Source organism: Hibiscus syriacus, unplaced genomic scaffold (assembly GCF_006381635.1).
Source record: "Hibiscus syriacus cultivar Baekdansim isolate YM2019G1 unplaced genomic scaffold, ASM638163v2 tig00110945_pilon, whole genome shotgun sequence".
In the NCBI taxonomy this organism is placed as follows: Eukaryota; Viridiplantae; Streptophyta; class Magnoliopsida; order Malvales; family Malvaceae; genus Hibiscus; species Hibiscus syriacus.
Genome location: NW_024062926.1, coordinates 1047758 through 1061108, shown reverse-complemented (window position 1 = coordinate 1061108; position 13351 = coordinate 1047758). Strand labels below are relative to the sequence as shown.

The window sequence follows — 13351 nt, the reverse complement described above, 5'->3', positions numbered from 1 at the left end:
AATGGTGTTATAAATAGGCTTTTATATAATGACATTGTTTTTTTTTTTTTGAAAATTTATTTTTTTAAACATCATCGTTTTAACGCCGTTAACTATTTAACGGCGGAATGACAAAAAAACTCAATGTATTAAGTTCAGTGATAAATTGATAAATTTTAAAGTTCAATGAGTAAAATGAGATGGAGACTAAAATTTAGTGATGAAATTTATAATTTACCCTTGCCTTTTTGTTTTTTTAAGTAAATGTAATGGTATGTCCCCCACCTGAATTATCTCATGTCATATTCGTATTATATATATATAATATGAATTGAATTCTCGAGTGAATAAAAGGAATATATATAGAGAGAGAGCTATAGACATATCACAATCTCCCACTCTCACTTCATTCACTCTTTGTATTTCATTCCTCCAATATCTCTGTTTCACTACCTCTCTTCATCTCCCTCCCAGTGTTGAATGAATGCTTAGATTAAGCCCGTAACTGATAATTAACCCCAAAATCATAGATCAAACATAGAGAGATTTAAACAAAATCTCCCCCACGAACAAACCTAATCTCTCTTGGCCTAATCTCCACGTTTTCCCCTGTTATAATAACATGGTTTCTCTTCACTTTTGCCTTCGATCTTAAGCTCCTTTATCCCTCTTCTTTTCCCTTTTAGAAACCCAGAATTTAGATATCTGTGTTTTGTTTTTGTGTTCATGGACTGCTTGAGAGAAATAGAAGGAAAACAAGCTCATGATCCTATATTCATTGAGAAGATGAGTAAGTCGTCGCCTCCGCGGTGTGTATACGTTCCGGGGCCGCTCATCGTCGGCGCAGGGCCGTCGGGTCTGGCGACCGCCGCTTGTTTGAAGGAGAAAGGTGTACGGAGTGTAGTCCTAGAGAGATCTAACTGCATAGCATCTTTGTGGCAGCTCAAGACCTATGATCGCCTACACCTTCACTTGCCGAAGCAGTTTTGCGAGTTACCGCTCATGGGGTTTCCTAGTGATTTCCTTACTTACCCTACTAAACAGCAATTCGTCAACTACTTGGAATCATACGCCCGGAGGTTCAACATTAGGCCTCGGTTCGACGAGACGGTCTCGCGGGCCGAGTACGACTCCACAATTGGTTTCTGGCACGTGAGAAGCGTGGGGTCGAAGGGGAATGAGACGGAATATGTGTGTCGGTGGCTGGTGGTGGCGACGGGAGAGAATGCGGAGGCGGTGGTGCCGGAGATTGAAGGAATGGTGGAGTTTGGTGGGGACATAAGGCATACGAGTTTATATAAAAGTGGTGAAGAGTTTAGGGGGAAAAGGGTCTTGGTGGTGGGTTGTGGGAATTCAGGCATGGAGGTGAGCCTGGATCTTTGCAATCATAATGCTAAGCCTTCGCTTGTGGTCCGAGACACGGTAAGAAACCTCATCTAGTCACGTGTATTTTAAAAATATTTTTGAATCCGTTATTGTTTATCGATATTTTTCCCCTTTTTTTCTTCAATTTCTCTTTTTATTAATGAAAACCAAAGGTGCACATCCTCCCACAAGAGATTATGGGGAGATCGACTTTTGGGTTATCGATGGGGTTGCTCAAGTGGCTGCCGATGTGGTTCGTCGATAGGCTCTTGTTGATCATATCGTGGTTGCTACTCGGAGACACGGCACGATTCGGGTTGGATCGGCCTAGGTTGGGTCCCCTCCAGCTCAAGAATCTGTCCGGAAAGACCCCAGTGTTAGATGTAGGCACGCTTGCCAAAATCAAAAGTGGAGACATTAAGGTACTTGCAACTTTTGTCGCTCATATCACATCACTTTCTTCCTATTGCCGACTAACGAACTAACTAACTTGTGTTTTTGATACCTTGTAAGTACCGATTGAACTAATCAATTAGTATAATTCTTAGTACATTATACATGAAGATATGAGATTATTCGAATATGTTTAAACGATTCTGTATTCCAAAAGTAGTCTAAACAATGGCCAGTCCGTTTATTATGGTAAAATTTTATATTCAGTCACTCCATATTTGTTCTTAATTCAGAATTGTTGGCATGCACCGTAGGTACGTCCAAGCATCAAGCGTCTAAAGCGACATGCGGTGGAGTTTGTCAATGGCAACACTGAAAATTTTGATGCAATCATCTTTGCAACTGGTTATAAGAGCAACGTACCCTCTTGGCTAAAGGTATTCACTACTTTGTTTCTTTCTATCTATATATTTTTCTTAATTCTTAAAGGTCAAATTCAGGATTTGATCCCTTTATTACGCTTAAATTTGGGATTTTCTCCCTATACTATTAATTTAACATAATCTAATCATTTACTCATATAATATCATTAATTGGTTCAAATAGTTAACGTCTCAGTTAACCAGAATCAACTAATGATACTATAAAGTAGAGACCAAGTTTAGTCAAATTAAAGTAAGAGGACTAAAAGGAACAACAAGTGAAGTAACAAAGGACTTGTGTTCAAGTCACCGGATTTGATCCCGGGAGGACAACCCCATAGGGATTATATCTTGAATTTGAACAGAGTAAAGGGACCAAATAATAATTTGACCATTGTTTAAAGATTAAAAAGAAAAAGGCTAAAGAAAAGAGAGGAAATGGAAATTGACAGGAAAGGAAGATGTTCTCAGAGAAAGATGGGTACCCCCGAAGGCCATTTCCTAATGGGTGGAAAGGGGAGCGTGGGCTATACGCCGTGGGGTTCACTAAACGTGGCTTGCTTGGTACTTCAATGGACGCTCTGAGGATTGCAGAAGATATCCAACGGTGCTGGAAAAAAGAATCAAAGCATCACTACTTTTAGCACCATTCATCATCACCATTACTGACAACATTTTTGTTGCCTTATTTCGTTTCTTGGGGTTTGAAATTCAGTGAGATCACACAGATTTTTGGTTGAAGATATATACACTAATATATTACTCCACACTTGAACCAGCGGCAGTGGATTTTAGGGTTAAAAAAGGGGCAAAGGTGGGAGAGAGTTTTCTCGGTGAACACTTATCTTCTTTACCAGAGAGAGAAAAGAAAGGGTTGGTGTTGTTTGGGTGTGGGAAAATCTCAGACGATTTGTTCATCTTGTACATTACCATTTTTCTCTAATTAGTGCTTTAGGGTTGTTTGATATTTGTTATGGACATCAAGTGACTGTGTTCTTTTAACCTATATTTTCCCATGGGATCTTTGGAATATTAAAGAGTTAATTAATTATAGCAATCTTCTCTTTCTTTGGTGGTTTGTATAGTGATTCTGAATGTCAAACATTGTTGATTGAAAGCTAGCTAGAATCTATATCATATTCTTTGTTTCTTTTGTTTTTTTTTTGGGTTGTTTTGAGGCAATATCACTGTCAAAATGATTTCATTCCATGTAGAAACCTTGGACCACCCCGCTTTTGATCTTACACACTTGTAACTGTGAATGAAAATATATAATGCATCGGTTGAGTAAATCTATAAAATTGTATATTTAATTTTTATTAGTCGTGTACTTTATTAATTTAATTCACTAATCAAAAGTCTTGCACATGTCGTGCTAAAATCCAGACTCTCAAGAGAGATAAAAACTATCATTTTAACTACTGAAGTCACTTGATTCATACTAATTTAGATATTACATTGTAAAAACAACGTTATTGTAATAAAAAAAAGAATTGAAACTACAAAGATATTCTACAATTATTTCTTAATCCACGATTTTTATCTCATGATAATCGATCATTAATATCCTTAATTTCTTTTAGGGTAAACTACTATTAGAGTTGAAGTATGTGACACTTGAAATGGATAGTTGTTGGTGTGAAAAGCTACTAAGTTGTTGCTGAGTTGTTAAGAAAGTAATTATAGTCTGTTAGGGTTAACAAACTTCTGTTAAGAGGAAACTTCACGCACACTGCTTGTATATATGCACGGCTTAGTTGTGTAGTTTAAATTCAGTTCATTGATTCAATAAAATACTAAGTTTCTTGATTAGAGAAATCCAATATGGTATCAATTGATGCCGCTCCAGGTCTCCATTGTTTGGCTTCTGTTGCGTAAAGTGCTTGGTTATGGAGTTTCCCGTGCAGAGTTCAAAGACTTTCTCTCACAAGAAAGTCAATGTTATGCTCGATGAAATGAATTTCCTGCTTTGGAAGCAGCAGGTGTTGTTGACTGTTCGCAATCATCGACTAGAACGATTACTTACTGGTGTAGTATCTACGCCACCAGAAACGGTGGTTGATGACAACAGTGTTGTTCAGGTTAATGAAGAGTATGAGGAATTTGTTGCACAAGGCAGTGCACTTGCTTCTTGGCTCATTTCCACTATCAGTGCTCCGCTCATTCCTCAATTTGTTGTTGAGTCGTGTGGCAGTTCGGTCTCTTCTGTAGAATGCATTGCCAGTATTTTAAAGGGCCTTCCTCGTGAGTATAAGTCCTTTGTGGCTATTATAACCACAATGAAAGAAACCTTGACACTTGATAACATATATACTATGTTACATGATGCTGAAATGCAACTTGCAGGTTTTGATGAGCAAAATGAGGTGTTACCGATGAATGCTCATATTACTCAGGGAGAAGGGCGTGGCTCCTCCTTCTCTAATACTCGTACGGATCAGCAGTTCAATTATTCTATTGGATCTCGTGGTGGTGGCAGAGGTAGAGGTCGACCGCGTGTGCAATGCCAATTATATGGCAAGATCGAGCACCTAGTGGATCGTTGTTGGCATAGATTTGATAAAGAATTCTCATGTGTTACATCTGATAGTCGAGCTTCTTATAGGAGTGATTCATATACCTCATCTGCCAATGCATGTTGTTGAACTATGTTTCGATATAACAATTTAAGGCAAAATGGTTTTTTGACTTGAATTGAATTTACAAAATGTATTTGGACTTAATTGAATTTATTCAAAATTTACAAAAATAATTCAAAGTTCTTTTAATTTAAAATTGAGCAAAAAAATGTTTTTGAACAGTAAATCACTGTTTGAAAGTACCCCCCGAGGCTCAAAAATTCCAGTATGTAAAAGGGGAACCGATTCCCCCCAAGGGGGTACCGATTCCCTCACTGTTCATCAGCCCAACGGTCATAATATTTGAATATTATGAAGGGGTATCGATTCCCTATGAAGGGGTACTGATTCCCCCCTTCTGGCAGCCTATTTTTGCAGAAAAATCATTTCCAAACGGCTCCAAAACATCCCCAACGGCTAGATATGACTTCAAACACTTTCCAAGCTATAAATACAAGCTAAGGACACTTGAAGAAGCAAGAGAACAACTATCCAAGTAATCAAACACAAGAGAAGAGTTTTTCATTCTTATTTCATCTTTCTCTTGTAAATATTTTGTTCTTGTGAGCTTAATTCTTGTAAACACCTACCTTAGAGAGGTTTTATTGTTTACATCTTTTATCTTTTTGTAAAGGGGAAAGGTTCTAGCTTAGCCCGTGTAAAAGCTAGGGAAAGGTTCTAGTTTAGCCCGGAAAAACTAAGGAGTTTGTAAGGTTACTCTTTATCCTTAAAAGAAAGAACAAATTAGTGAATTTGTTGGAAAATCCTTGGTGAGAAGCAAGGTAGTGGACGTAGACTTTGATTGAGAAAGTCGAACCACTATAAATCGATGTCCAATTCTCTATCTTTCAATCTCCTTACTCCCTAAACACAAAACCGTTCCGACCCCTCTTTGCAAATCGTTCCGGTTATCGTTTCGAGCTTCCAAAAATCCTAACATATGTGAATGTTGTGGTAAAGGTTAACCTGCCTCCTCGGGACTAACTCAAGCAAATACTGTTAATGCTGCTAATAATTCTGATAGGTGGGTGGTGGATTCTGGGGAAACACACCATATCACCTCTGAAGCATCGAATGTTATGAACCCATTTGAGTTCCATGGTCTAGGTAAATTAATCGCTGGCAATGGTATGCATCTTGGTGTTAATATGATTATTCAATCTTCTGTTTCTTCTTCCTCTCGTGCCCTTCTGCTGAATGATTTATTACATGTGCCTCAAATTACTAAGAACTTGCTTTCGGTATCGAAGCTTGCTAGGGACAATGATGTGTTTCTAGAGTTTCATGCTAACCGATGATGTGCTCGTGATGAGAAGACTGGTATTGTTTTAATTCAAGGTGAAGATAATGGTGGTCTTTATTGCTTTGTGTTGAAAACATTTTGATGTTTCGATATAACAAATTAAGTATAAATGAATTTTATGATTTTACAAATGATTTTCTAAGTATATTTGATTTAATTATTTGAATATCAAATTATTACTCCAAGTCTTCAAGATTAATTTCAAACCTTACTAAATGTGTAAAATTGTGTTTTATACTTAATATATTTTTTGAAACAATTTTCACAAAGTATTTTGAACCAAAAGCAAGCCTAAAATCAATTTTTCAAAGTGATGCACCAATCCATGCATCGATGCACCATGGAATAAATTGAACATCGATTGCATTTCATGCATCGATGCACATACTATGCATCAATGCACTCAGAGTTTTATGAAAACATCGAATGCATTTGATGCATCGATGCACCAGCCATGCATCGATGCACTCTGGCTATTTTAAAACATCGAATGCATTTCATGCATCGATGCACTCTTAGTGCACCGATGCACTAAGGGTCCAACATTCAGAATCATTTGAAGGTGTATTTAAATAAGCTTAGAAGCCATTGATAAAAAAACAAGAAAACACAAGAAACAAGAATCAAGAGAGAATCAAAGAGAAAGCATCAAACCTCAAGTTTGAGCATTTTAAGCCTATTTTTCATTCAATATTCATTTTGCTTTCAAGAACACTAATTGTACTCAATTGTATTCATTTTTTAGTGTTCTTTTCTCTGTTCTAGAATTGTACAAACAATCTACCTTGTGAGGATTTCTTTGTAAGTTTGTAAATTTGTAATCTTCTCTTTGAGAAAGAGTGTTCTCAAGAATTGGGGTATATTCTTGAGGGTATTGTAAGGTTATCTCTTTTGCCTCAAAAGAAAGAACAAATTAGTGAATTTGTTGGAAAATCCTTAGTGTGGATAGCTAAGGTAGTGGACATAGACTTTGGTTGAGAAAGTCGAACCACTCTAAATCGTTGTGCAAATCTTTTCAATTTTCTGCAAAAGCTTCCACCAAAATTTTAATTTCCAATTCACCCCCTATTGGCCAATTCCATCGATCGATTAACTCACTTCCAAAATCATGGCAATCCAAGAAGACGGCAATCATCGAGGCTAATAACCTAAAATCCTTAACTCTTGAAGAGCTAATTGGTTCCCTCCTCACTCATTAAATGATGCTTAAAGATGAGGTGGACCTCGATAAGATTGATGAGACACGAAAGGAGAAGGAGAAGAAGAAAAACATTAGAGTTGCTCTCAAATCCACAAAAGATGAGAGTAATTCGGATGAAGATAACGATGATGAGGAAATGGCATTGTTTGCCAAACGGTTCAGAAAAATGATGAGACTTTACCGAGGAAGAAAATTCAAACGAAATGAAGGCCTCAAAAATGAACCAAAAGATAAGGACCCTATTATTTGCTATGAATGCAAAAAGTCAGGGCATGTCAAATATGATTGCCCACAATTGAAGAGAAAGGGTCAATCAAAGAATAAGCACAAGGCGCATATGGCTACATGGAGCGATGAAGAAGGTTCCGATGAAGAGGAACAAGAAGTAGCAAACTTGTGCTTGATGGCATTCAGGGAAGATTCTAAGGTAACCTCTAACTCATCTGAATTAGATGATTTATCGTATGATGAGTTATTAGAGGAATATAATGGGTTGGCTTCAGATTATGAGAAATTGTTTTTAAAATATAAAAATGATGTCTCAAAATTAAAAAATGAAAATAAGCTCATATCCAAGACCAACAATGATTTTGAAAGTAAAATCAAAGATTTTCAAATCAAACTAGAGATTTTGAAAAGAAAAATTCGGATTTGCAAAATTTACTTTCAAAGGTCAATGATATCATCAAAAGAAAATTGATGATCTTAATGCTTCTTTTGATAAAGTTGGAACAAAACGTTTTGAAAATGGAGAAAATTCAAAATACAACTTTGTTAGAAAAAGTTTTAAAAACTACAATCATAGAGGTCCCCAAAGAACCTCTAATGGAAAAATCGTCAGAAGTATATGGGTTCCTAAAAGACTCATTACTACTAAAGATAAGGATATCCTACACAAATGGATACCTAAGGGGACTAGGATTTTAGAAACTAATGAATATAGACCCAAAAGAATTTGGGTACCGAAAATTAGAAAATAATCTATGTTTTTAGGAAAATGAGCATTGCTACAAGGCACAAAAACAAATTCAAACTCATGGAACCTTGATAGTGGATGCTCAAGACACATGACCGAGGACAAAAGCCGGTTCATAGAGCTTAACGCCAAAAATGGAGGAGAAGTGACTTTTGGTGATAATTCAAAAGGTCACATTGAAGGTATAGGTACAATAGGTAATACCTCTTCCATACAAATTAAAAATGTTTTATATGTGAATGGGTTAAAGCATAATCTTTTGAGTATTAGTCAATTATGTGATAAGGGATTCAATGTCATGTTTGAATCTAATGGTTGTAAAGTCATTGACATTGCATCTAATCGGATTATGCTTGTTGGTCATAGAATATGAAACATTTACATGGTGCATTTAGACTCTACTGACATGACTAATTTTTACTAAGGATGAGCATGATAGTTGGTTATGGCATAGGAGACTAGGACATGCTAGTATGAGCATTTTGCAACTGCTAATTCAAGGTGATTTAGTTCGAGGGTTGCCTAAACTAAAATTTAATAATGATAAAATCTGTGATACTTGTGCTAAAGGAAAACAAAAGCAAGTTTCTTTTAAATCCATTAACGATGTATCAACTAGTAGAGTATTACAATTGATTCACTTAGATCTTTTTGGACCATCTATAACTACTAGCTTGGGTGGAAAACAATATGCATTTGTCTTGGTAGATGACTATTCTAGATATACTTGGGTTCTATTCTTAATTACTAAAGAAGAAGCATTAGAAAAATTCATCATGTTTTCAAAAGTAATCCAAAACGAAAAAGGTTACTCTATAACTAGTGTTAGGAGTGATCATGGAACTGAATTTGAAAATCTTGGATTTACTGAATTTTGTAATTCAAATGGAATTAGCCATAATTTTTCAGCACCTAGAACCCCTCAACAAAATGGTGTTGTTGAGGGGAAAATCGAACTTTAGAAGAAATGGCTAGAACCATGCTTTGTGAAAACAATTTGCCAAAATATTTTTGGGCGGAGGCCACAAATACCGCTTGTTATGTTATTAATCGAGTAATGATTAGGCCTATTTTAAAGAAAACTCCATATGAACTTTTTAAAATTAAAAAGCCTAACATTAGCTATTTTCATCCTTTTGGATGTAAATGTTTTGTTGTAAACAATGGTAAAGATAATCTTGGCAAATTTGATGCTAAAAGTGATGAAAGAATTTTTCTGGGATATTCCTTAAATTCTAAAGCTTATCGAGTATTTAATAAAAGAACTTTGGTTGTAGAAGAGTCTATACATGTTGTTTTGGATGATAATCTCCTTCCGAGGAAGGATTCTTGTTTGAATGATGATGTAGGTGTTATAAATACAAATGACGTTGGACATGACGTTGGAGAACCATCATCGAAGGAAGAAACGAAAGATGGAGAAACTCAATATCCTCTCGAGAATCCAACCATTGAAGAAAGGGAAGTATATTTCCCAATGGAATACAACTATGTCAAGGATGGTGAGATTATAGGTGATCCATCCAAAGGGGTAACAACTCGATCTTCTCTTAGAAATATTTGTAATTATGTTGCATTTATCTCATGCATAGAGCCTAAGAATATTAAAGAATCATTAAATGATGAACATTGGATTATGGCTATGCAAGAAGAGCTAAATAAATTTGAGAGAAGTAAAGTATGAACATTAGTTGAAAGGCCTAGTAATAAATCTATTGTAGGTACCAGATGGGTATTTAGGAATAAGCTTGATGAAAGTGGTAATATAGTGAGAAACAAGGCTAGACTTGTTGCTCAAGAGTATACTCAAGAAGAGGGCATAGACTATGATGAAACATACGCTCCTGTAGCTAGGATGGAAGTAATTAGAATGTTATTAGCATTTTCATGTTTTCATGAATTTAAATTATACCAAATGGATGTTAAAAGTGCATTTTTAAATGGTTTAGGTTTTGAAGATTTAAAATTTCCAAATCATGTTCTTAAATTGAGAAAATCGCTTTATGGTTTAAAACAAGCTCCTAGAGCTTGGTATGAAAGATTGTCAAACTTTTTAATTGAAAAAGGTTTTTCAAAAAGGAATGTTGACACTACATTGTTTTTAAAGCATAAAGGTAAAGATTTATTATTAGTTCAAATTTATGTTGATGATATAATATTTGGTTCTACTAATGATGTTCTTTGCCAAGAATTTTCAATGCTAATGCAAAGTGAATGCGAGATGAGCATGATGGGGGAGCTCTCATTTTTCTTGGGATTCCAAATCAAGCAAAGAAAAGATGGCATCTTCATCAATCAAGCTAAGTACGTCAAAGATATGCTCAAGAAGTTTGGACTGGAAAATGGGAAACCGCATGACACTCCAATGAGCTCATCAACAAAGCTTGACATAGGTGAATGAGGTAAATGTGTGGATGTTAAATTATATAGGTCAATGATTGGTTCTTTGCTTTATCTAACTACAAGTAGACCGGATATTATGTTTAGTGTTTGCTTATGTGCTAGATTTCAATCATGCCCTAAGGAATCACATTTACTAGCTATTAAGAGGATCTTTAGATACCTTAAGGACACTCCTAGTTTAGAGCTTTGGTATCCTAGAGACTCCAGCTTTAGCTTGCATGCCTTCTCTGATGTGGATTATGAAATATGCAAATTAGATAGGAAAAGCACCTCCGGTACTTGCCAATTCCTTGGAAATATGTTGATTTCTTGGTTTTCAAATAAACAAAATTGTGTTGCATTATCTACCACTGAAGCGGAATACATTTCAGCCGGTAGTTGTTGTATATAAGTTTTATGGATGAAACAACAACTTTTTTATTATGGAATTGAAGTAGGTATCATTCCTATCAAGTGTGACAATACTAGTTCTATTTGTCTCACTAAAAATCCCATCCAACACTCTAGAACTAAGCATATTGAAATTAGAAATCACTTCATTAGAGATCATGTCGCTAAGGAAGATGTAGTTCTAGAATTTGTTGATACTTTGCACCAATTAGCGGATATCTTTACAAAACCTTTAGACAAAGAAAGATTTTGGACACTTAGGAGAGAATTAGGTTTAACTGATCTATCATCACTTAGTGTTTAAAATAATTTTAACATTTTTAAGAATAAATGAAAAATGCTTATAATAGTAATTTTTTATTGCATTTATTGCTATTAGTTAGGGGGAGTTTATGTTCGTTTAAGGATTAATTTGATTGATTGAACATGATTACTTTTTAATAAATGAGTTTCCAATACCACTAGAGATAATTAATTTAGCATTTTTGAGTGTTTAAAATGGATTTTTGTCATTTTTGTGCTTCATGCATCAATACAATTAACAGTGCATCGATGCATCCCTTTGAATGTACATCGATACACCATGAAAGTGCACCGATGCACGCCTTGAATGTGCATCAGTGCACAAGGCCATGCATTGATGCATCCATCGGGTTTTTGGATAAAAACCCTATTTCTTCCTCATTTTCTCAAAACACTCTTAAAACTCTTTCTTGGCCGCCGCTCCTCTCTCTATTCTTACTATCAAAATTGCTCCAAATCCTTGGTTTTTTATCGGAATCTTTGAGCTTTTCAACTCCTTATCCTGCTCTTATTATCAAATCATGCAATACAACTTCTCATTCTCACAAAATCCGAAATTTTCAAGGTATTTTTCTAAAAACCCCTATTTTATTGAATCTTGATCTTAGGACTAGTTTTAATAGTTCTAGGATGAACATTATATCGGGCATTGATTGTTTAATGATTACAAACTAGATTTTACAACTAATTTCATAAAAAAAACTCACAAATTTTCAATAAATTTTTTAATTTTCGAAATAAAAAAAATTATTCGAAAATTGAATTTAATTTTTAAATTTGATGTTTTTGATTTAATTATATTGTTTTCATATACATATTATGATTTTTCAAAAATTATTTTCAAATAGTTTTCAAAATCTTGCCCATTAGATTTGATTTAGAGAACCTTGAATTATTGAGGACTCAATTGAGTTTTGGGATTGATTAAATTACATACATGTGTTTCAATTTGCATGTTATATTCCTTTTTCCGATTCCTAAACCATGTCTAATCTCAAACGCCCTAGAACGTCATCGAGTCGTTCTCGTTCAAACCAACCTCCAAATCTCGTTCCTCCTCCACCTAATCGATTTTTAAGTCTTTTTGATTTAACAAAAAGGGGGAGAAATGTTAAAGTGTTAAAATGTTTTAAAGGGAGAAGTGTTAAAGTAAGGGGGAGTAAATTCAAACTTAATTTTTCAAATTTAGTTTCAAATAAAATCTTAAAATTACACACATATTTTGTTATATCAAAAAGGGGGAGATTGCTGAAAACATTTTGATGTTTCGATATAACAAATTAAGTATAAATGAATTTTAAGATTTTACAAATGATTTTCTAAGTATATTCGATTTAATTACTCGAATATCAAATTATTACTCCAAGTCTTCAAGATCAATTTCAAACCTTACTAAATGTGTAAAATTGTGTTTTATACTTAATATATTTTTGAACAATTTTCACAAAGTATTTTGAACCAAAATCAAGCCTAAAATCAATTTTTCAAAGTGATGCACCGATGTACCAATCCATGCATCGATGCACCATGGAATAAATTTAACATCGAATGCATTTCATGCATCGATGCACATACTATGCATCAATGCACTCAGAGTTTTATGAAAACATTGAATGTATTTGATGCATCGATACTGGCTATTTTGAAACATCAAATGCATTTCATGCATCGGTGCACTCTTAGTGCACCGATGCACTAAGGGTTCAACTGTCAAAATATTTGAATTTTACACTTGATGCACCGATGCACCTTGGGTATGCGACGATGCACTGACGCTTCCAACTGATTATATTAATTGTTTTCACACTTAAACGACTCTATTGACTCCACTAATCATCCCCAACGTTCAGAATCATTTGAAGGTGTATGTAAACAAGCTTAGAAGCCATTGATCAAAAACAAGAAAATACAAGAAACAAGAATCAAGAGAGAATCAAAGAGAAATCATCAAACCTCATGTTTGAGCATTTAAAGCCTATTTTTCATTCAATATTCATT

The 13351-nt window shown here is 34.9% G+C and overlaps 1 protein-coding gene across 1 annotated transcript; it reads left to right on the top strand.

Moving 5' to 3' along the window:
* The first annotated feature begins 373 nt into the window (after positions 1-373).
* Positions 374-3221, top strand: LOC120147990 (indole-3-pyruvate monooxygenase YUCCA6-like). The gene is made up of 4 exons (XM_039161194.1): positions 374-1401; positions 1518-1766; positions 2052-2174; positions 2612-3221. The coding sequence occupies exons 1-4, from the start codon at positions 706-708 to the stop codon at positions 2801-2803; spliced, it is 1260 nt and encodes a 419-aa protein (XP_039017125.1). The 5' UTR covers positions 374-705; the 3' UTR covers positions 2804-3221.
* Positions 3222-13351: the final 10130 nt, after the last annotated feature.